General features: G+C 42.0%; 1 protein-coding gene across 5 annotated transcripts in view; it reads left to right on the top strand.

The window, feature by feature from the left end:
• The window catches only part of dicer1 (dicer 1, ribonuclease type III), a 33,082-nt gene extending 10,530 nt beyond the window's left edge, over window positions 1-22,552 (top strand). For 4 of the 5 annotated variants that reach the window (XM_086274167.1, XM_086274165.1, XM_086274166.1 and 1 more), the window contains 22 exons: window positions 573-741; window positions 2,255-2,727; window positions 3,283-3,415; window positions 3,900-4,142; window positions 4,227-4,381; window positions 4,875-5,007; window positions 5,111-5,186; window positions 5,268-5,407; window positions 6,270-6,449; window positions 6,559-6,772; window positions 6,862-7,015; window positions 7,127-7,309; window positions 7,757-7,862; window positions 8,448-8,623; window positions 9,069-9,828; window positions 10,147-10,299; window positions 11,885-12,520; window positions 13,430-13,688; window positions 13,781-14,049; window positions 15,089-15,251; window positions 15,453-15,528; window positions 16,397-22,552. In XM_086274167.1, the coding sequence (XP_086130293.1) occupies window positions 573-741; window positions 2,255-2,727; window positions 3,283-3,415; window positions 3,900-4,142; window positions 4,227-4,381; window positions 4,875-5,007; window positions 5,111-5,186; window positions 5,268-5,407; window positions 6,270-6,449; window positions 6,559-6,772; window positions 6,862-7,015; window positions 7,127-7,309; window positions 7,757-7,862; window positions 8,448-8,623; window positions 9,069-9,828; window positions 10,147-10,299; window positions 11,885-12,520; window positions 13,430-13,688; window positions 13,781-14,049; window positions 15,089-15,251; window positions 15,453-15,528; window positions 16,397-16,562 (5,017 nt within the window). In that variant the 3' untranslated portion in view covers window positions 16,563-22,552. The remainder of the gene's footprint in view (window positions 1-572; window positions 742-2,254; window positions 2,728-3,282; window positions 3,416-3,899; window positions 4,143-4,226; window positions 4,382-4,874; window positions 5,008-5,110; window positions 5,187-5,267; window positions 5,408-6,269; window positions 6,450-6,558; window positions 6,773-6,861; window positions 7,016-7,126; window positions 7,310-7,756; window positions 7,863-8,447; window positions 8,624-9,068; window positions 9,829-10,146; window positions 10,300-11,884; window positions 12,521-13,429; window positions 13,689-13,780; window positions 14,050-15,088; window positions 15,252-15,452; window positions 15,529-16,396) is intronic. The other variant, XM_086274168.1, reaches the window with a different exon arrangement.
• Window positions 22,553-22,808: the final 256 nt, after the last annotated feature.

The raw sequence follows: 22,808 nt of genomic DNA, 5'->3' as shown, positions 1-22,808 counted from the left end.
CACTTGGGTTCTGCAGCAGGACAATGATCCAAAGCACTCCAGCAAGTCCACCTCCGAATGGCTTAAGAAGAACAAAATGTAGACTTTGGAGTGGCCAGGTCAAAGTCTTGACATGAATCCGTTTGGGACGCATTGCCTTAAAAAAGTGGTTCATGCTCAAAAACCCTCCAATATGGCTAAATTACAACAATTCTGCAAACATGAGTGGGTCAAAATTCCTCCAATGGCAAATGCTTGATTGCATTTGTTGCTCCTAACGGTGGCCCAACCAGTTATTAGGTTTAGGGGGCATTCAGTTTTTCACACAGGGCCATGTAAGTTTGGATTTTTTTTCTCCTTTAATGGTAAACAGCTTAATTTAGAAACTAAATTTTGTGTTTACTTGTGTTTGTTTTAATATTTAAAATTGTTTGATGATGTGAAACATTTAAATGTGACAAACGTACCAAAATATAGGAAATCAGGAAGAGGGCAAACACTTTTTCACACCATTGTATGTGACACATGTGAAACTAGACTGAAAACCAGTAATGGTGGCAGTGAAATGCTCACAATACAGGGTCTTGTTTTAGATACGCCTCTCAGCCAAGAGAAGTGGTGTTGGACTGCGGTTCCTACGTGGACAAGAGTGGCCTCTCCTCCCGTTTGCAGGCTGAACTCAATGAAGCTCTTCACTTCCTGAATGACTGCAACATATCTGTGGTCAAGGAGGACCGTGATCCCACATTCATCTCCAAACAGGTCAGAGTTCCAAAGGTTTTCTGCCTTTTAAAATTTAGTGTTTCTTCATCTCAGTTTTATTTATCCTACGGTTATTTACTTCATCATACTCTGGAGGTGGTTTCTGTGCCTCTCACTAACCGCAGAAAAGACCAGCATCGTTTTTGCAGGTTTTGTATATTTGTACACGAAGGTTGGGCGATATGTCAAAATTTTCCAACCAACAACCATCAGTCCAATAACCGGCGATAGTCACGCAGGTCAGTTTTTGATGGGTGACCAATGTAATCGTACACAGACTGATTTGCGCATTCAGAATTTGTTTTGTTTGGAGGGAATATTTTACCTTCTTTTCTTCTTTCTTTCAGGATTAATATAGTTTTTGGAATATTCATTTATTTATTTAATTGAGATGCGCCAACTTGCACAGAAGACTGTACATTACGTTGGCGTTTTTTTTTTATTTTTTATTTTTAACTTTTTTAAAATTTATTTTTAACTTACTTTTGGTTTAATTTTGTATTTGTTGTTTGGTCGAGTGTGTAAGTCAGACAAACACTGGAACGGCCTGTAAACACGGTTATAGTGGAAAAAAGAAGGCAGTTTCTCTTTGTTTCCCTCCTCACCATTGTGGGTTTTTTCTTAATTTAAATAAAATGTTTTTAATTTTTTTCTGAACGTAGGCTACTGCCTTTCTTTTTTACTGTTATGAGTTTGAGTAAATGAATTGCTGCATTTGTTTGCAGCTAGAAGAGGATGCTGTTAAAATAGTGTCATTATTTTTTTCGTTGACTGCTTCTCTTAGCTTCAACCAACATTATTAGAAAACTTACTCATGGGCAAATAAATAAATAAATAAATTGCTCTTGTAAAAACGATGGGTGAAAGCCTCAGCCTGTCGGTGATAGTCGATATATACGTCCATGCCCAACCTTACTGTACACCCATGTGTTGGACTCATCAGGCTGTTGCTTTATGCATTTTCTGATCCCTGAGCGTTAACCATCGATGTAATGCCTGAATTATGCTTCAGCACTAAATCTAAGACATAAGTGGACGTGCGCCTCCCGAGAAATGTAACTACTCATCGGGCCGATGCAGTCAGCAGCTATTATGATTTCAGCACCATTAGTGGATTCTTCGCCGCACTTTTTACCTCTCAGCCATAAAATGTTGTGGTATTGTCGTCACCATGCCAATATTGATACCATACTAGAAGGCTGAAGGGTACAACTGCCAGTATTTTTGAATTCATCAGTGAGAGAATAATGGTCATCATCCCTGGATAAGGAATAATAATTTTATTATCAATATAAGGGAGGTTGCTGAAACAGTCATAATGTGGTATACTGGGTATACCTGAGAAGATTTTGTAATTTGCCATGCTTATTTGGGAGATTTTTACTGGTGGCTATCCAGCCATGATGATGGAAAAATGTCCCCAGAAAAGATTCTAAAATTACAAGTAGAAAGGTGAGCTGTAGAACAGCCTACTCTGTGAACTTGTTGTTTATACTGTGCCCTTCCCGTCCAGGTCCTCAATGACTGCCGGGCCGTACTGCAGGTGCTGGGGCCCTGGTGTGCAGATAAGGCAGCAGGCATCATGGTGCGCGAGCTACAGAAGTACATCAAACACGAGCAGGAGGAACTCAGCCGCAAATTTCTACTCTTCACGGACACTATTCTGCGCAAAGTGCACGCTCTCTGTGAGGAGCATTTCTCCCCCGCCTGCCTGGACCTCAAGTTTGTCACGCCAAAGGTCCTACGGCTGCTTGAGATCCTGCACGAATACAAGCCGTTTGAGCGGCAGCAGTTTGAAAGTGTGGAGTGGTACAACAACCGCAACCAGGACAACTATGTGTCCTGGAGCGACTCTGAGGATGAAGATGAGGATGAAGAGGTGGAAGCCAAAGAGAGGCCTGAAGCTAACTTTCCCTCTCCATTTACAAATATCCTGTGTGGAATCATCTTTGTGGAGAGGCGTTATACAGCTGTTGTCCTCAATCGGTAAGGACTTCAAGGAATAATTGCTTCAGCTTAGAGACTGGTGTTATTTTGTGTGTGTCAGTCAGTCAGTGCTGCAGACATCAGAAGGAAACTGGAGTAATACCAGCAGGAGAGAGCACTGACTCGTGGTTAATCTGCCTGTCATAGTCTGTAATTAGTGGACATAAATGGATGATATCATATAAAATTCGTCTGCGTTTTTACAATTTTTCGAGGTGTTTAAAAAAAAAAAGAAGTATTTTTAAAGCAGTAACAGTGAGGCAAAATAAGATACACTGGCTAGCTTAATGATCGTAGCTTTGGGATTTTAAAAAAATCCCCGGTGTTTAGAGCCATTGAGTTTACATCTTAAGGTACCAAAATACCCTTTCTGTTCTTACTTTGGTGGCTGAGTGATAGAGGCATGTGGTGAGAATGAACGCGCCCTCTAAATCGTCAGTGCAGCAGGTAGTTGGTGATAAATCATAAAAGTTTGGAAAGATGGCGTCTGTTGTTTGACTGGCTGCATGTTTTTGTCCTTGGTGAGTTATCACTGACACTCTTTCTGTTCTCCAGTCTTATCAAGGAGGCAGGGAAGCAGGACCCAGAGCTTGCTTATATAAGTAGCAACTTCATCACTGGCCACAGCATTGGCAAGAACCAGGCACGCAACAAACAAATGGAGGTGGAGTTCAGGAAGCAAGAGGAGGTAAGTGAGAGATAACTTGGGGATGTCAGCCATCACACTCTCTCCATATTAGCTTCTGAGTGGTGTGGCACTCTGTGAAAAGTCAAGTGTAACTATTTCTAAAGAGTCATTCTGACCCCACTGACCTGTGAGGACCTTGGAACAGGTCTTAAAAATGTGTTTGGAGTTATTTAATGGTTTTCTCTAATCCTGTGAGCTAGCACTTGTGGTTGTGTGCACAGTGAGCACCATGGCAACAACACTTTCTCTTTCTAGACTTTTCTCGGTCAGGTGCTTTTCGCAAATGTTGTGCACCTGGTCACCGGGTTCAGACGCTGCCACTGAATCTGATAAGATAACTACAGGAAGAAATTGTGCTGAATATAAAAGAAAACTTGGATTTTGAAAATGAACGATGGAGAGATGTGTGGATACCGTGCTAAATTCTTGGTTGTTTTGTTGTTATCACTTCCTGAACTCAGGACCCCTTTTCCTTCTCTGACAGGTTCTTCGCAAATTCCGGGCTCATGAAACTAACCTTCTGATTGCCACCAGCATCGTCGAGGAAGGCGTAGATATTCCAAAGTGTAACTTGGTGGTGCGGTTTGACTTGCCTACAGAGTACAGGTCCTACGTCCAGTCCAAAGGCCGAGCTCGGGCACCTGTCTCCAACTACATCATGCTGGCTGACACTGGGAGGACCAAAGCCTTTGAAGAAGATCTCAGTACCTACAAGGCCATAGAAAAAGTAATGTTTTCTCTTTATCTGACAAGACTGAGATGCTTAGTCTGTTGGCTTAGGGGCCAAATGACCTAATTTTCTCTCAAACAGATCTTAAGGAATAAGTGCTCCAAGTCAGTGGAGGTGAGTGAGTTTGAAGTGGAACAGGTGATGGATGATGACAACATTCTACCACCCTATGTCCTGCGGTCTGAGGATGGAGGTCCTCGAGTCACCATCAACACGGCCATCGGTCACATTAACAGGTGTGGTTTCTGATTTTCAGAATGTTTTTCTTTCCAGCTCAAATACTTTGTTATTGATCGAGACTGCCGGTTGCTCCAAACAGCCTCTTTTTGTTTGTCACTTTAAATCCATGTGAACTGCTGCCCACGGTTTCTGCTTGCATGGAGCCAACATATACATGATACTGCTGCTTCTTTTTCTCTCACTCATCATTTTACATGTCAGTATAGCTGAAGACAGTACAGGGTTCCCAATCCAGTGAAAGTGTCAGACACACAGTCCAATCGCCATCGCATCAGCACTAAGTTTGTAATAAAGAGATGAAGTGTTTGCATGTTGTCTCTGTGCCAGTGTGAGTTTCCTCGAGGTGTGTGTGTTTCATTCATGATTCCTGGGTACAAGTGGCAAAAAACAGTAAAGCACTTTGAGATGTGAGAAAGAACCAGCAGAGCTCTGTATCTATCAAAATATTGCCATAAATATTTGAAAAGGTCTTTCTGCCCTGGTGTTCAGGTATTGTGCTCGGCTGCCCAGCGACCCATTCACACACCTAGCACCAAAATGTAAAACCGTGGAGATGGGGGATGGATGTTTCCAGTCCACTCTCTACTTGCCTATAAACTCCCCTCTGCGAGTTCCTGTCAAGGTAAGGAAGGCTGTTATAGTTTTCAAAATTGCCAGTGTAAACATTTTGACGTGCTCCTTTTATATTTCTAAAGGATGATTGATATTTTGACTTGCACCTACAGGGTCCAGTGATGAATTGTGCAAGAGTGGCAGAAAAGGCAGTTGCACTAGTATGCTGTGAGAAACTCCACAAAATAGGTAAAACCACAATAACAATCTTGCAGACTAATCTTGTTATTTTTGTCTTCATTGCTTCATCTTTTGCCTCTTCCTTCTAAGGTGAACTGGATGATCACCTGATGCCCGTGGGAAAGGAGACGGTAAAATACGAGGAGGAGCTTGATCTTCACGATGAGGAGGAGACCAGTGTCCCAGGCCGGCCTGGTTCTACGAAGAGAAGGCAGTGCTACCCCAAAGCTGTACGTCATGCTCATTACAGGCAGGCATTTGATGCAGGGAGGGCACGGCTGAACCAGTTTACAGACTGTTTTTGAAGTAATTCAGCTGCAAAAATCTGAGGTGATATGGGGGGATGGGGGGGGGGTCAACTGGCTGTATCCAAACTCATCACTGACTCTCTGGATTGGCAGAACCTTGCTATATCGCACCAGTAAGTAAATGTGTTGGCATATACAGCACTGTGCTCCCCTCATTTCTTTGTATTCTGCTTCCTCTAAAGTAGGCTTTAGCAGTAGTACTCCAGACTTCTTTAAAGAAAAACTGTGAAACACCTTAGATGCTGGCTGCTTTCGTACTTATCAGTCCAGTTTCAGTGCCTGACATTTTCAGAGCCAAGTTAAGCCATTTAACACTGACTTTTACATTAGCAAAGACTCATTTTTACATTGTATCTTTAAATGCTTTACTAGCAGCCTGTTGCTAAAGCACACTATTTGCTTTAGTTTAGCAAACTGTAAACTTGCCAAAATATGACATGGTGACCTTTAAAAAAGGAAGGAAACTGGACAAGTGGAGGTCAACACAAGTAGCAGGCCTAGAAAAAATAATCAGCAGGTGAACGGTATCTGAACGGTGCACTTCATCCAGTGTGGTTGGAATTATGATTGAAGGAATTACGAATGCAAGAAAAGTACAGTCATATTTTGATCCGCAGTGCACTACCATATGGAAAACATGTTACTGGTTAATGTTGAATGAGTTTTCATCCCAAACACACTGCCAGTGCAGTAAAGGCAAACCCGGATAGAGAAACATGAGGGCTGACTCAATGAGCATACAGTACTGTGCAAAAATCGTGTGTCCCGTTTCTGCCATCTCCAGATACCGGAGTGTCTGTGTGACTGTTATGCAGTACCGGAGCAGAGCTACTACCTGTATGTGATTGGGATGGTGCTCACCACTCCCCTCCCTGATGAGCTCAATTTCCGTAGAAGAAAGCTCTACCCGCCAGAGGACACCACCAGGTGCTTCGGCATACTGACTGCCAAACCCATACCTCGAGTACGTTGCTTCGGCACATTTGAGTACCTCAGTGCTTCACAATATTCTTCAGCATTTATTCTGTAGACGTGTTATACATGTGAAAACGAGCAGCTTTGCTTTGATCCAGATTCCCCATTTCCCGGTGTACACTCGCTCTGGTGAGGTGACCATCTCCATCGAGTTGCAGAAGTCTGGCTTCACGCTCACCACTGCCCAGCTCGACCTCATCACTCGTCTCCACCAGTACATTTTCTCCCATATTCTCCGCCTGGAGAAACCTGCACTGGAGTTCATGCCCACAATGGCTGACTCTGCTTACTGTGTTCTACCTCTGAATGTTGGTGAGTGCTCAGTTCAGTTTGTAAATTCATTTCCACCTGTGTTAAAATGTTCGTTAACCATCTTTCCTTCTCTCCTTTGGCTTCTTCAGTTGGAGACTCCAACACACTAGATATGGATTTTAAGTTTATGGAAGACATTGAGAAGTCTGAGGCCCGCACTGGCATTCCTACTACTCAGTACACAAAGCAGAACCCCTTCACCTTTAAGCTGGAGGACTACCAGGATGCTGTCATCATTCCAAGGTAGTGGAGCGGCACGTGTCTGTACTGGATTGATTTTGTGTGAACGTGTCAGCTGTATGAAGTATACGCTGAGCCAAACGACATGATAATCGCCTCGCTGCTACTTTCCAGGTATCGCAACTTCGACCAGCCTCATCGCTTCTATGTCGCTGATGTGTACGCAGACCTGACACCACTCAGCAAGTTTCCTTCGCCAGAGTATGAGACTTTCGCTGAGTACTACAAAACAAAGTACAACCTGGACTTGTCAAACCTTAACCAGCCGCTCCTGGATGTAGACCACACCTCCTCCAGGTCAGTGGCACCAAATCTGGAGCCAGGTTCATAATTATGTGGACAAGGACAGTTTTCTCAGGCATGTGAGAAAACACAGAAAAGCACAGAAGCAGATATGCGATTCCACTTGGCTTTGCATAAATATTGTGTTGTTAGGAATTGGAGCAATTTTTATTTTTAGGAAGTACCTCCCTTCCTGAATAATAATGTTATAGCCAAGAGTGGAGTCTGTACTGGTTATTTCATGAAAGGCAATAAACAGATTAATGCAATTTCCAAGTGTGAATATGCTTACATGCTAGCTTTTATGAGAACTGTCAATATGTAATCCACAGAAGTGTGGAATAAAGGTCAGGAGGAAAAAGGCAAACCTGGGGGGGTGCTTGTTTGATACTATGCGTATATATATAAATTTAAATGTTCACTATGGTGACCAGGCTTTCCAACTCTCTTGTCCCATCGCAGACTGAACCTGTTAACCCCTCGACACCTAAACCAGAAGGGCAAAGCCCTGCCACTCAGCAGTGCAGAGAAGAGGAAGGCCAAGTGGGAGAGTTTACAGAACAAACAGGTACTCGCTGCCTCTGTTAGATTGTAGGGTGAGGAGATATCCATCAGTGTAGGAAACCTAGTATAATTTTGTGTGTAAAGGAACATGGGACATGCTCATATTTCATTTTTGTGTGTTTTTAAAGAACGTTTCTAGATATCACTTTACTGCTGGTTAGTGCAGTGGTCCTGTTTCCATCCACTGGTCAGCTGGAGTCTTTCTGTGTAGAGTGGGCATGTTCTCCCTGTGTCTGTGTCCGGGTGCTCGGGGTTCCTCCCACAGTCCAGATACTGGTTCTGAATTGGCTGTGGGGTAAACGCTCGTCTCTCTGGCTCCAGCCCTACTGTGAATTTGAACTGGAAAAGAGGATGGATTGATGATGATGATGATTATTATTATTACTGATTTCTATAACCTATTATATCAAAGAATACTATTCTCAAAGATGCATTATTTAATATGGCATGATCATGTGTGTGGACAGGGTTGATGGTGATCTGTTAGCTTTCAGGAATTATTAGACCAGTGAGTGCCAGAGACGAAGTCTTGTTGTGAGTTGCTGTTTATTCCGACAATCCCAGTCTCATGTGCTTTGTTTGTCGTCAGATCCTGGTCCCAGAACTGTGTGCCATCCACCCTATTCCAGCCTCCCTGTGGAGAAAAGCAGTGTGTCTGCCCAGCATTCTTTACCGCCTACACTGCCTGTTGACTGCTGAGGAGCTCAGAGCTCAGACAGCTAGTGAGGCCGGAGTGGGAGTCCAGACCCTCCCCCCTGACTTCAGGTTGCTGTTACATACACAATAGAATAACAGATTTCTGCGTCACACTTTCCAAAAGATTCATACACAAACACAATTAAAACTGTTCATTGGAGTGCAAGTGTAGAAAATGGGTGACTGTTGGTTAGATTGTAAAGCCTTTTGACTTATTAGACTAGGAAAGGACTATATAAATGTTGGTGTCCTCAAAATTGCACATTTTTTCCTATTGCACAGTAAAATGAGTTGATTGCATGATAAAGTTGTTAGAATGCTGATGTGGGTGGCACATGTCAAAGTAACATCCACAAGAATGGCCAGACCAAAGTGTCCCATTGGGACTTGATGAGTTAGTGTTAATGTCTGATCTTAGTTAAGAAAACCAAATCTTCTCTTTTAGGATTTGTTGTTTGTGAACAACTTGTGTGTGTGTGCACACGCTAACATGTAGATGCTCTGTATGTGGCAGATATCCAAACCTGGACTTCGGCTGGAAAAGGTCTATTGACAGCAAAACCTTCATATCCTGCCCTGAGTCCTGCAGCGAGGAAGGTGCCAGTCACTGTAAGCACCAAGAGACTATAAGCCCTGATCCCAGTTCCCTAATGCTTCCCAGTGGTGAGCACTCTTCCATGTCTGAGCAGGAGGACTTCAAAGCTTTAGATTCTGAAGAAGCCCCCTGCACCAGGAACCTAACTAATGGCACTGCCTTCTTTGCTAGCTGTGACGATGGCAACCAAAATGAGCACCTTCCCCAATGTGACAATTGCCAATGCTCCCAGCTCAGCTTTGCTGGGCTGCAGAGCTCCAAATCAGTACAAAGCACTACCTCAGTTCTTGTGCAGCCCCCTCACACCTTGAAGAAGCCCAACTCCAGTCCTCCACAGCCTAGTGATGAATGTACATCGGGGAGGACTTCAGACCACACAAAAAAAGCTACCTCAGTCTGCAGCCGAGCAGCCACGAGTCCCAACACTCTCACAGCACCTTCTGATGTCTGTGCTCGTCCCCAGCATGGATCCCACGCAGCAAACTCACCCAAGAGCTTGGGGCCCAACCCCGGTCTCATCCTGCAGGCCCTGACCTTGTCTAATGCCAGCGACGGCTTCAACCTGGAGCGGCTGGAGATGCTCGGTGACTCTTTCCTGAAGCATGCCATCACTACATACCTGTTCTGTACCTACCCTGATGCTCACGAAGGACGTCTCAGCTACATGCGCAGCAAGAAGGTGAGACGCATGTTATTTCTCTGAACCGTGTGGCAGTAGTAAGGTACAGGCCGTGCATGTGTGTACACAGTAACAGTATATAATGGAATGCAGCCCGGCTGAAGATGTACACACTTTCATCGCTGTCTACAACAAGGCAAATGACACAAAATGACTTGGATGCATTAGCATTTGGTCTGTTGATTAGTGTCATTTGGGAACAGCTGCAAACCTGTTTAAGAACTCATCTTTGCACTGTGTCCTGGCTTGGCTGATGTCACAGTGTCCATTAAGACAAGATGACTTCATTGTGTTACTCACACTCTGCCTGATGTCCAGGTGAGCAACTGTAACCTGTACCGTCTGGGAAAGAAGAAAGGGCTTCCTAGCAGAATGGTGGTGTCCATCTTCGACCCTCCAGTTAACTGGCTGCCTCCTGGATATGTGGTCAACCAGGACAAGAGCAGCACCGACAGAATGAATTCAGAGGAGGTCAGTGGATTACTGCAGCTTTATACGCTCTGTTTTTTTCTCTTTGTTGTGTGGTAGTCGATCGGTGTGTTCGCTGAGGAGTTTCCAAAGGTTGTTTCATGTAATGACGATGACGGGCCAGTAGAGGGCAGACTTTCTCCGTGTTTTGCAACTCGTGGTGAGATTGTGTGCTTGCATGTCGAACAGGTCTGAACTCTCATCTGAACTCCTGGAGCTCAGATAATGTTTTTCATAATGAAGGTTAAAAACCAAAATCCTTCGACACACTCTTTTATACACCACTTGGGAAAAACGGCTTGAAATAAAACACAGTTAATGGTCAGATGTGAGCTAAAAAGGAACAACCTAAAACAGAAAAGACTAAAATCTTTTCCTTTTAGATAATAACCTTCAGTGAATCAAACCATATGCCCAAACATCCAGTCGTTGAACATTTTAAGGAGATCTATTTTTGAAGTGATGATGATGATACATACCATAAAATTAGATGTTCACCTGACAGTTTGTTCATGGTTCGTGTGGTGCTAGCTTTCTATATACTTTTCATCCCTGGCATCCCTTTTCGTCATCCACATATGGAGGTGGGAAATTACACAATGCTGTATAGCCTTTGCTCCAGATTGTACCAATAATCTATGAAAGTCTGTTGCTAAGAGAACAGGCCAAAGACAAATTCAACTTTATGCTGAACTGAAAGTAACCTGGTGCCCCACATGATTTTAATTAGGCACATTATGTGCATCAACAGTGCTTAAAAGTGGCATAACAAACGAGATGGACTAATGCTGTGTGAATGCAGGAAATATCCAGAGTGCTGAAAACAGGCCTGCGATACTGTGTTTGTGTTGAATGATATACTGTCCCAGAAATAACTGCAGGAAAATGTAAAACAGAAATAAATTGCAATAAAACTAATGCTTAACAATAAAAAGCAGTAAAACACTGAGACAGGCTCATTTTCTAATTTAGTTCAGATAGCAGTCTCCTCTGTGTTTTTACAGAAACACTCACAAAATGGAGCAAGACACAGTCGCTGTGCACAATTAGACTTTTATTAAGAGTTTAGTTATGTTTTTTGATAATGCTTAGGACATATCGTCTGTTAATGTCAATGTGTAGTCTATATATGCATACTTCACTAAACGCACATTAAACTGTAGGCTATGAATGACAGCTCACATACTTAAAGTTGCATTTTGATTAATTTTGCCTCTGGAAACCTGCTTCAGCAGACCTGATTACGTTATTGTTATTGGTTATCGATTTGATTCCTTATCAATTCTCATTGGCTCCACAGCATATCAATGAGATTACATTCATGCTAATGAGCTGTGTGCTCAAATGTTTGTGTGCGTTGGAGGCGTTTCTTCTCTTTGTTGTGTGATCAGTGTTGGAGTTATTATTTTTAAAAAGGTAACGTATTACATACATGACACAGAACAATTTTGTTAAACCTAATGCAGTACATTACTTAATTACTCCCAGGAGAAAGTAATTTGTGCTGAAGAGACTTCAGTGATTATACTATAGAAATATGAACTATTGATTTTTGGACTATATTGACTTTTTTTTTTTCCTCATGCAGGCCAAAGAGGAGTCTTTGGCTAACGGGCGATCTGGACACGAATATGATGAGGATGATGACGAGGGCGAGGATGTAGATGAAGATGGCGAGTTGATGCTGAAAGATGAGCCAAAAGATGAAGTGAACATGGAGGATGATCTTGAGTATTACAAGGAGCACATCCGCTTCATTGACAACATGTTGCTGGGATCTGGAGCATTTGGGAAGAAGATCTCGTTGAGTGGCTTCCCTCCCAATCTTACTCCAGCTTCAGGCTCCTCACCAGCTATGGAATCTCCGTATGATTGGAAGACCCCCAAGAAGCCCTCCCATCCAACCGCAGCTCATTACCCCACAGAGCAGGTGCCCAGTGGGCCCTCACCTGAGGAGTTTGACTACAGCTCGTGGGATGCAATGTGCTACCTGGACCCCAGCAAGGCCGGTGAGGAGGATGACTTTGTGGTAGGCTTTTGGAATCCATCGGAAGAGAACTGTGGCACTGAGCTCGGTAAGCAGTCCATATCCTACGACCTGCATACAGAGCAGTGCATCGCAGACAAGAGCATCGCTGACTGTGTCGAGGCTCTGCTAGGTTGCTACCTGACCAGCTGTGGAGAGAGAGCTGCACAAATGTTCCTGTGTTCACTGGGCCTCAAGGTGAGCTCGGAATGCATCGCAATGCAGAAACAAATGAACACGCACAAAAATGAATCAATTGAGAATCCTAATAAAACCACATGTCCTTTTGATGAGCATAAACATGATGTGGAATATTTCCTGCCACTGCTTCTCCCTAAGTTTTTTATTATAACATCTATAAAAGAGTTCCCCGATTTTGGAGAATGCACTTTTTCCTTTGCCTGTTTGTTCTTTCAGGCTTGTTTAGCATTTGCAGAGTAGTCCAAAGTGAGTAGTCCAAAGTGAAAACCACAGATGAAAGTGGCTTCTTCAAATTTAGATTTCACTTTTGTAACAGTGGAAAGTGGCAAATACTTTGTTACTGTGTTATTTAATAACTATAGAAAAAACTAAACCTGGGCCTGAACTTAATACATGAATTATAATACTGATTTGGATGTACTTTACCAGCTTTCAGAACAAACTTTTTATTACTGTTCATTGTTTTGCTGTTGGCCTCAGCTTTGCAACACGCTTCACTTTTGGTCTTATATGTTCCTGACTCAGTTCAAATAAATAGTTAATTATATTTGATAATATTTTTATATTAATTATAAATAATTCAGATACATGTCAGTTACTGAACATGCCAGTTAGGCGATCGCAAAGTTAAGCAAGCTCCTCCCCCTGCGTCCTAACATGGAGTTTATGGAGTTTGAGTGGCGACATGCATTGTTCAGGAAAACATTGCAGTGATGTTAATGATGTTAATTTTTGTGATGCATAAAATATTGAGAATTATGGACCGAGTACTTGCATCAGCTCAAATCTGGAAGGACCCAAGCTTTACAGACATGGCACTGTTTGAAAGTAACGTTTTAAAGAATGCAAGGCAAAACTCTCTCTCTCTCCTATTATTATTATTATTTTTTAATAAAACGACAACAGGTTTTACCATTGGAGAGAGGTCCACCGACTGGAGCAGCGGCACAGGTTCACACTCATACTCAAGTCGCAGACCTGTGTTACGGCTGGCTCAAGATCCCACCCCGCTGCATGCTGGACCATCCAGATGCAGAACGAACTCTCAACCACCTCATATCTGGCTTTGAGAACTTTGAAAAAAAGATCAACTACACTTTTAAGAACAAGGCTTATCTCCTGCAAGCCTTCACTCACGCTTCCTACCATTATAACACCATTACAGGTCAGTAAACCTTATGCTTTACTGACTTTGTCCTTCATTCTTAGTTGTGCATCTCCAGTTGACAAATCTGTGCTTCTTTCACTTTTTCTTAGATTGTTACCAGCGGCTGGAGTTTCTTGGCGATGCAATTCTAGACTACCTCATAACAAAGCACCTTTACGAAGACCCACGGCAGCACTCTCCTGGAGTACTGACCGACCTGCGCTCAGCGCTCGTCAACAACACCATCTTTGCCTCTCTGGCTGTTAAATACGATTATCACAAGTACTTCAAGGCCATCTCGCCAGAGCTTTTCCACGTCATTGATGACTTTGTGCAGTTTCAGCTGGAGAAGAATGAAATGCAAGGCATGGACTCTGAGGTGAGTCCTGCTTCTCTGAAGAATGTGGTTATTATCGCTTCTGCAGGAACAAGCCTAATCTTTGTTGTTGTAGCTTTGCCCTCTGAAATAAGTTCAAGAACCGCTCGCCGCGAATAACGAGGCTGCCAGCTTTTATTAAGCTGTTTTCATATTCCAACGTTTGGGTTTCATTCGTCTGCAAAAGGCTAGCTTGGCACCAAAATCTCCTTTCGTTGTGCTTAAGGACTTTTATGCCTTAGGGGACAGCAGGCATATAAACAAGAACGCATTTATAAAAATAAAAAAGTGAGAGAAAGAAATTAAGCAATAACTCGCACACTCTTTCCTACCATAGCCATTGGCTTAATCCTTTCTCAATGTTTCTGCAGAGCGCCCTAAGCTGAACAATAAAATAACATATTTGGGGGTCAAATCAGACAGAAAAAGCTGTAAAAGCAATGGAGAGATGACTTAATGTGAGTTGGTAACGCTAAACAGACAGAGGCTTAAATTCTGCAGCTTTACAGGAAAGTCACTCACAATGTCCCCATTACACAGAAGAAGATTAGGCTGATAGCATAGAGTTAACACAGGGTGGCTGCAGCTCAGGTGGTAGAGCAGGTCACCTACTTAATTGGAAGGGTTATGGTTCGATCCCTGTCTGCTTGGGCAAGATGCTTACCCCATGTTGCTCTCCGGTGCATCCATCGGAAATAAATGCATGTGAATGTTAGAGAGCATAGAAGAAAGTGCTTGTGCAAATGGGTGAATGAGTTGTGTAAAAGTCTTTGAGTGCTAAGAGTAGAAAAGCACTATATAAGAAGCCTCAGACTGGGAACAGTACTGGACTCCATATGTAATTAACTGGGATCTGGTTATTGTGTTGCCATCAGTGCAACCTGTCAGAGTGCAGATAGACATTGAGAAGGGAAAAACTCCCTTTTAACAGGAAGGAACCTCTGACAGAAAGGGGCTCAGGGAGGGGCAGCTGTAACTGGTTGGGGGTGTTACAGCTGTCAGTGTGTCAGCTGACGCACAGCTTTGTTGTTTTTGTCTCCAGCTGCGACGCTCCGAAGAAGACGAAGAGAAGGAGGAGGACATTGAAGTCCCTAAGGCCATGGGAGATATCTTTGAGTCGCTAGCTGGAGCAATTTACATGGACAGCAGGATGTCATTGGAGACTGTGTGGCAAGTGTATTATCCAATGATGAGGCCACTTATAGGTGAGAAAGAGTGGAAGCATGTTTCTCTATTTATTTCTGTGTTTCTTGTTTATCCTCCGTGATTGATGGGCAGCGCATGCAGAGAGCTTGAATGACTGCAAACATTCATGATAATTTGCCACTTCTGTGGTTGTGTCAATTGAATCGTCATGATACCATCTCTTTCTACCTCACCAATCTTCATCCCCTCACCAATTACAGAGAAATTCTCTGCCAATGTGCCACGCTCTCCTGTGAGAGAGCTGCTCGAGATGGAACCAGAAACTGCAAAGTTCAGGTAGGACATGAAGAGCACAGCTTCGCTACACTGACTGTACATACAGGGGCAAAAGTGCAGTGCTTTAAATTTATTAGGCCAGCTGTGATTTTAAAAACAAGGAAATTATTTTGTGTCTTTCAAAAGGATTTTTAAATATCATCACACATTAATCGAGCAAAATATTCCACCACTAAAAGTATTTTTTTCTGTTCAGGAATATATGTAAATAACAGCTTTACATGTACAAATTTATAGATAACAAAATAATTATATTTTCTTTAAGATGGGATCAACTATTAAAGAAACAGAAGAAAGGATTTGGTGGATGCTATTAACTCAGGGCAGCTGAATTTAGTGGTATTAAACTTTTGGACAGTATGTAATTAGCATAATGATCAAAATATAAAAGGTATACTAATCATACTGGACTAACACTGGTCTCTGACATCTTCTTACTTATGTAAAACTCCATCTCTGGAAGCGTATCATATTTGATTACAAGGGTTTTTGTGTGTTTTTGAGACGTCTACATCATCAGCGTGACTTTTCTTTTTCCTTAAAAAAATGATATAAATTGCATGATAAATGTTTAATGGCTGAATTGCAAAATGTGGCTAATGTAGCAAATGTGATACAAATTAATACTCATATATGCAGATTCAAATTTGATATATTTTGTGTAAAGGTTCAACAAACACTGTTATCAAAACAATTAAAGATTTCTGGGAGTTATTTCATGGTTCATGTTTTAAAGGGTTAAGCCTCTATATAATCACCTTTTTTCCCTACCTTTTTGAATCATTTCTTATTGGACGTGTGATATTCAACTCAAAGAATGCTGGTATATTACTCAGAATAACAGTTGTTCCCGCTCCTGTCTTTGCAGCCCCGCAGAAAGAACGTATGATGGGAAAGTCCGCGTGACGGTGGAGGTCGTCGGAAAGGGCAAGTTTAAAGGTGTTGGCCGCAGCTACCGGATTGCCAAGTCGGCAGCGGCGCGACGAGCTCTGCGCAGCCTCAAAGCCAATCAACCTCAGGTCCAAAACAATTGAGCTCTCTTACTGAGCTGTCAACATTAGCACCTAAGTTACCGAAGCCGACAGAGCAACGTCGGCTTCCGAACACAGCACGATACTAGCCCTGTATCTTTAGCCTGTGATGGCACAACAACGGCACCCAGGGAACACTGTGTGCAGACACAACAATTGAAGAAGACTGATATCACAGCCTATTTCACATTAGATATTCTACCTTTCTTTTTTTTTGCGCAAACACAATCTTTACTTTTCCTTTCTGCTTTGTGTAATCATGAGTGCTTTATTAACGTATAGCAAGGTGTTTATATATAAAAAAAAAAAAAAAGGTCAGGTCACAGTGTCAATTCCCCACTGTTCTTTTTGTTGTCATCTGTTTTTAACCTTGTGTCAGTGAGATGAGGCTTATGCTTATTGTGTAGTATTAGATTGTACATAGTTCAATCAGAGGTGTATGTAGGAAGAAAAAAAAAAAAAAAAAAAACGCTAAACCCCTCAGCCTGTGCACTAGTGCCAGTCAGTTTTAAAGCGGTTTGTAAAATGCTAACTGCAGACGTGGCTAACAGATACCACTGGAGCGAACACCTGGTGGCATTTCTGTCTAATCTGTCTTGAAATGTATTCTTGATCAGTTTTGCACTTATTCCATTAGGATCTGTTATTTTTAAAATGGTGTGGTCAGATTGACACCAAAATCATATACGTAGCAAAGTATATAAATATATATGAAATGCATAAATGATATTATCGGCCTTAGATGCTAAGGCTCACCGTCATCCTGCAAAACGGATAGGAATTACAACATTCCCAGTTACTGTAATTTAAACTAGTTTCTAACCGCACTTGAGGTTGCATGTTCTTGTAGCTTATGTATAAACCGAGACAACTGGATGGCTTCTATAAATGTTTCAAGTCTACGGCTATATGTAGTGCGACAGCCAGGTGAGATGTTTAAGGCATTATCTCTGCGATTTGGTTTTAGCGATGCTAAGAGTGGATGGAGTCGACTTGGTCAGTCTTGCGCAATAGATGTCTTTCCACAGCAAATCATCCAGTTTTGATACGAGGAAAAAAGAGAAACTCACCCGTTCAATATGCTGCAGAATTTTCTATGAGTTGGATACTCGTGTGTGACACGGAATCTTTTCAGACCGTCTTTGTGAACAAGACCAATTCATTTCAACAGTGTTCCTCACATCCCTTACCTACCAAAGCTATAGTAGATGTGACACTATGAGAATGAAGTCAGTTCCCGAGGGTAAGAATACCAGCCTCGTCTGTGGTTTTTGCTTCTTGCTAAATGTCTCCCCCCTCGCCCTCATAAATAAGCCCTTTTCACTTGAATACCTCAGTTAATTGCATGCATTTTCTTGTCTTTGTTTTTCTTTTTTGTTTGGTGCTAATTTTTTTTTGTATTAAGCTTGAACTTCTCATCTTTTTTGCACTGTAACTATAATACCTCTTTATTTGACCTCCTTTTTTTTTTTTTTTTTTTTTTTAACTGTTTAGTTTGGTGGTCCTGTTTGTTTGCTATAGAGCTGTAAAGGAAAGCTGTGTGGTCGACTCTTCTCCCCTCTCATACTTGAGGCACTTGATGATTTTTAGAGGGCGGGGATAGGAATTGTTTTCTCTGCACATAAATTAGTTTCATCATCTATTCATTTCAAACAATTTAGAGTTTCCTTTCGAATTCAGGGGTAAAACAGACGATTGATTGATCACACGAGGATACGTGCTTGTAGAGGTAATCGGATTGCACTCTTAAATTTGCTCCAAAAAATAGGCGGTGAAAATACTTGACTTAACTCTTCAGTTCTGTCTTCATAAATAAGGGTTGGAAAAGACTTTTACCTGTGTGACACCTGAACTGTTAGTATAGCGATCTGAAATCTAATCGGTCACAAAATCCTCCACACAGGTCTTCTACCTCAAAGGACCGTCCTCTCAGTGTTCATTTCTGCACAAGACTGCAGTTCAGTTCAGTGCACTCTGACAGCGCCGTCTACATCAGATCTTCAGTATACAATAAGCCAATCTCCAGTTCCATCATAATGATTTGCGTCGCTTGTCTTGAATCAAAGATGTGACTCAGATCTTAGTGCCTTCTGTGGGAGGAAACCAGCGTGTGCACGGACTAGATCGCAGGCCCTGCTCGTATCTGATGTTAACAAGGCTATTCAGTGTTCTGATCCAAAGTGGACAGCCCACTTCACTCCGTCATTAGAATGCATCTCCGTGGGTGTAGAGTACCACTCGTGATTGGCTCTCAGTCCTCCACTCTGTATGCAAATATGTGCCTGCCTTGACGCCGTTTTCAAAAACCACATGCCAGATCCTGCACGGGTGCATTTTCCAAACCAGCGTTTGCCCGTACTCGGACGGCTCGGTCATTACCTGTAGTCGTCTCCAAATCCAGATGACTTGCCATGTATGGGCTACGGACAATGTTAGCTATGATGCTTGGCCAAGGTGGGTCATTGTTTAGAGTGGGTCTGTGGAAACTGACTTGGGGAACACTGAAAAGGAAAATGCCTGGTGAAAGCATTTAGCTGCAGGATTGGATTTTTGGCCTGGAGTTTTGTTTTGTTTTACTGGCAGGGTTAGTGGAGTCAGTGGAGTAGCCTCCTGAGTAGCGTTGTTCACAGCATCTTCAGCGACACACTGAATACACAAATCAACATGAATGTATATGTTCTTGCTTTTGATCTAAACTCCGTAATTAAACTGAAGATTATTCCTAAATAAATCATGTCACTGATTGGCTCCAGTGTCCTTGGCTGGACTGAAGACCCACTGCAGACATTTTCTAACTCTGACCCATGCTAAGTGTTACTAGAGAAAACATAAACCTGAGAACTCAGGACAGGAACTGGCTCTGACTGGGTGCCCGAAAGGGTTCGATCAACAACAGAGGGCAGAAGTATTCTGTGTTACAAACACCCAAACGAAGTTCAGACTGATAGCTGCTGCAGTACGGTAGTTTTGAATATGGCCACAAATTCCAAATTTCTGTTGACCCGTTTGTTGCAGCAACCTGATTCTTTCTTTTTCCCAGATTCCCATTCACTTCCTTTGGTCCAACAGAATACTACGTGAAGAGTAAATGTGAAACTTTGCAACACTTCAGTCCACCTTTTTCCAGCTTATCACTGTCAGAGTGCAATCTGTTATTATTTCTCAAGCAGGCAGAGTGGAACTATGAAAACCAGGCTGTGATTTCTCATTCCCCCATTAGAGACACTGTGGGCTATCAGTTTCACCCTGCCACTCCTCACTCTGTAGTAAACACACAGAGCTGAACACACTAATCATCAGTGAGACTCTGGGAGGGACAGAAGAGGGATTATTTTAAAAAAAGAAAACAAATGTGAAATCGCTCGCGGTGCCACGCCCACTGTATTATGTGTGACCGATGGAAAACAAGGATCCTTTTCAGATGGAGATGAAGACGTGTGTGGGAGTGCTGAAATTAAGGTAGCCCTGGATTATTTGGAGTGGACGATGTTTTCTTCTACTGGCAAAGTTTTTTTCTTTTTGTTTTTTTTTTTTTTTTTTCTTTTTGTACATGTAGCACAATTGAGCATTGCACTTGGGCGCCATACCTTACCTCATGTCAAAGTGTGAAAGGGACTGAACAATGGAGGAAAAAGCAGTGTGTGTATATATGATGCCATGTTATTAAGGACTAACTTGTGGTTTGCTGCTGTCTCAGTTGCTGGTGTTACACAAATCTATGTTTAAAATGAGAGAATGAGACGATTGGAGAGGAAAGATAAAACCGTGCCTGCAGGCTCTCACCTGACAAATACACTGTAAGAAGAATCTCTGTAATTGGGGCTAAAATGTCTGGATGTCATGTGTCGGATATCCTGCCTTAAATGTGTTTGGAAATGAATTGTAAAGTTAAACTGACACTTTGAATTGAATCCTGCTTTGTCACAGAATGCAAACTAGCCCACCACAGGAGGAGAAATGAGGCTGGCACATGTAATCAAACTTCCAACCTTTTGAGAACCTAAAGGAAAAATCTACTCATGCCTGTGAGAAGCAGCTCACATGAGCACGTCTGCTCTTCAAGTGTAGGCTGAAAGTGGTCTGTCATTCAAACGAATTGGACCATAAACTGTTTACATTTGATTGTCTGTGATCTTCTGTGAATTCTTTGCCTGTAAAATTACTGCTCGTTTTCGCCGTGGATGTAATTAGAATGTTTTGACACCAATCATGAAAAAAGTGACACTTTGAAGTCAAACTATATAGATTACTGTAGTAACACTGTTTGGTCTTCAAGTTGGGATTTATCAGAACACCTTCAGCATCAGCAGCAGTCTTCTTTCTGCAGCTGTTATAAACGAGCAAACACTGCACTTCTTGGTCCTTTGTGCAAACTCCAAGAGTTACTATGGAGACTCTAAAGTGGGTCTCCTCCAGTAGGTCAAAGTATCTAGCCCATGCAGCTTTGTGTCCACAGCTCACTCTGTAATTTTCCATTTAATTGATGTGATTACATAAAGTCTGTGGAAACAACAAATTGTCCTTTTCAAGGTAGAGTAGAGCCTAACCAAAACAGCAAACTTTCAGTACTGATATATTAACTGATACTGGCTTTGTAATACTTCACCATTGTGTACTGTGGATTTGACAAACTATGATTGTCATTTCTTAATTACATCAAGCGTTCCTGATCTTAAAACAATACATTGTCTCAATAATACTTTATTTTATTTTGAAATGTCAGGTGCTATTACTGATATGGAAATGTTGATGCAGGGTCCACATGTCAGTTTCCAACATGTGTTCCTAATGGCTCTGCTTTAGTGCGAGCTTAGACTAATGGATCTGACGCCTGATTACAGAGTCAGTGAATTTTAAGTCTCGGCGAGGCGTGTGCAGTTTAACAAACAGGGAAGATAAACAAACAGCATATTGTGGTGGTAGAAGTGCTTTAACGTTTATGGTGCTGAAGGTGGACGTGGACTCACTACGGTGTGCTCGTGTATTTGTTTAAGACCTTACAGTGGATATCAGTGGGTACTGTGATGAATGGTATGACAATCTTGGAAAATGGGTAAGGTTTTCTACAATGCTTCATTACAATCAAGTTTCCAAAGTGTTTACATTTTCTGTGAATGACTGTCAGAAAATTCTTTTTTTTTTTTTTTTTTTTTTTTTTTTTTTTTTGTTTACATCCACCGTGACATCAGAGTTTCAAATGTTTTTATGTTGGGCAGCCACTAGATCTCTATGTCAGGTCGGCCACATGCATTTGGCTGATTGGTTGTAAATTTGTAAAGCAAATGTCACCGTATCCAGCATTATTGGTGTTTTTTAAGGTGGGTTTTTCCTTCAAGGATCAAATATGGAGTGTAAGAAAACCAACATTGCTTTGTTAAATGTTAAACGGTGAAAAGTGGGGTAAAGAGAGAACTCTTGGCAGCAAGATATTGGTCTCATGAAGCCAACATCGAACATCCTGTTCACCATGCAGCAGAACACCAGCAGAATGGAGCTACACAGATCGAGTGAACTGTTATCAGTATGAGGAATTATGGGCCATCACAACCTGCAGCAAATATATTTAAGGGACTTTGGAATAGAACTCAGTCATACTGTAATACCGTGCTGCAGTGGTTTGCGGTCTGCACCTTATGGGTCACAAATACCTTTAATTCCCCCCCATGTTTTTATAATTGTAGCCTGTTATATCTACAATAAAAATAATGGTATGGTTATTCTGTGGAGTTCATTTTTTTTCTATCAGGTGGAACCCTGCACAGAATCAGGTTGAGTATGTTGATAGGTCAAGCTATAATTAATGGGCAATCAGTTACACTATCACCACCAAATACCAATGTTCTGTTAATGGTAGTTACGGCTACTATAGCCAAACTAGACCCTGGATTTGAATAGTTAGATATATTGGTCAGTGTCACACTCCTCTTTTCTTTTTGTTTGTAATGAATTTATAAATGTGTAGAGAGCCTTTCTGGCTTTCTTCATGAACCATCATGGTGAAGCAGTCCTTTCAAAAACTTGTCCAAACCTTGCTAGCAGTTAGCATTTAGCCTTGCTGCTCTCCCACAGCCCACTTGCAAAGCAATATAATATTCTACAAAGTTGCCAAAAAGTTGATTCTGTTCATCTGGACGCAGGTTTTAGTTGGTTTAGGTTTTAGTGAGAGAAATGTTTCACTCATCCAAGTGACTTCTTTAGTCTCAGCTGACTCCAGGTTTCCCCAACCTTATAAACAGTTCATTGCACAAT

The sequence above is a fragment of the Aulonocara sp. 'chitande type north' Nkhata Bay genome, linkage group LG19, assembly GCF_057382095.1.
Source record: "Aulonocara sp. 'chitande type north' Nkhata Bay isolate Kocher_YH1m ecotype deep benthic linkage group LG19, A_spYH_male_GT1.1, whole genome shotgun sequence".
Taxonomy (NCBI): Eukaryota; Metazoa; Chordata; class Actinopteri; order Cichliformes; family Cichlidae; genus Aulonocara; species Aulonocara sp. 'chitande type north' Nkhata Bay.
Note: the sequence above shows the minus strand (reverse complement) of the source record. Positions and strands in the feature narration are given on the sequence as shown.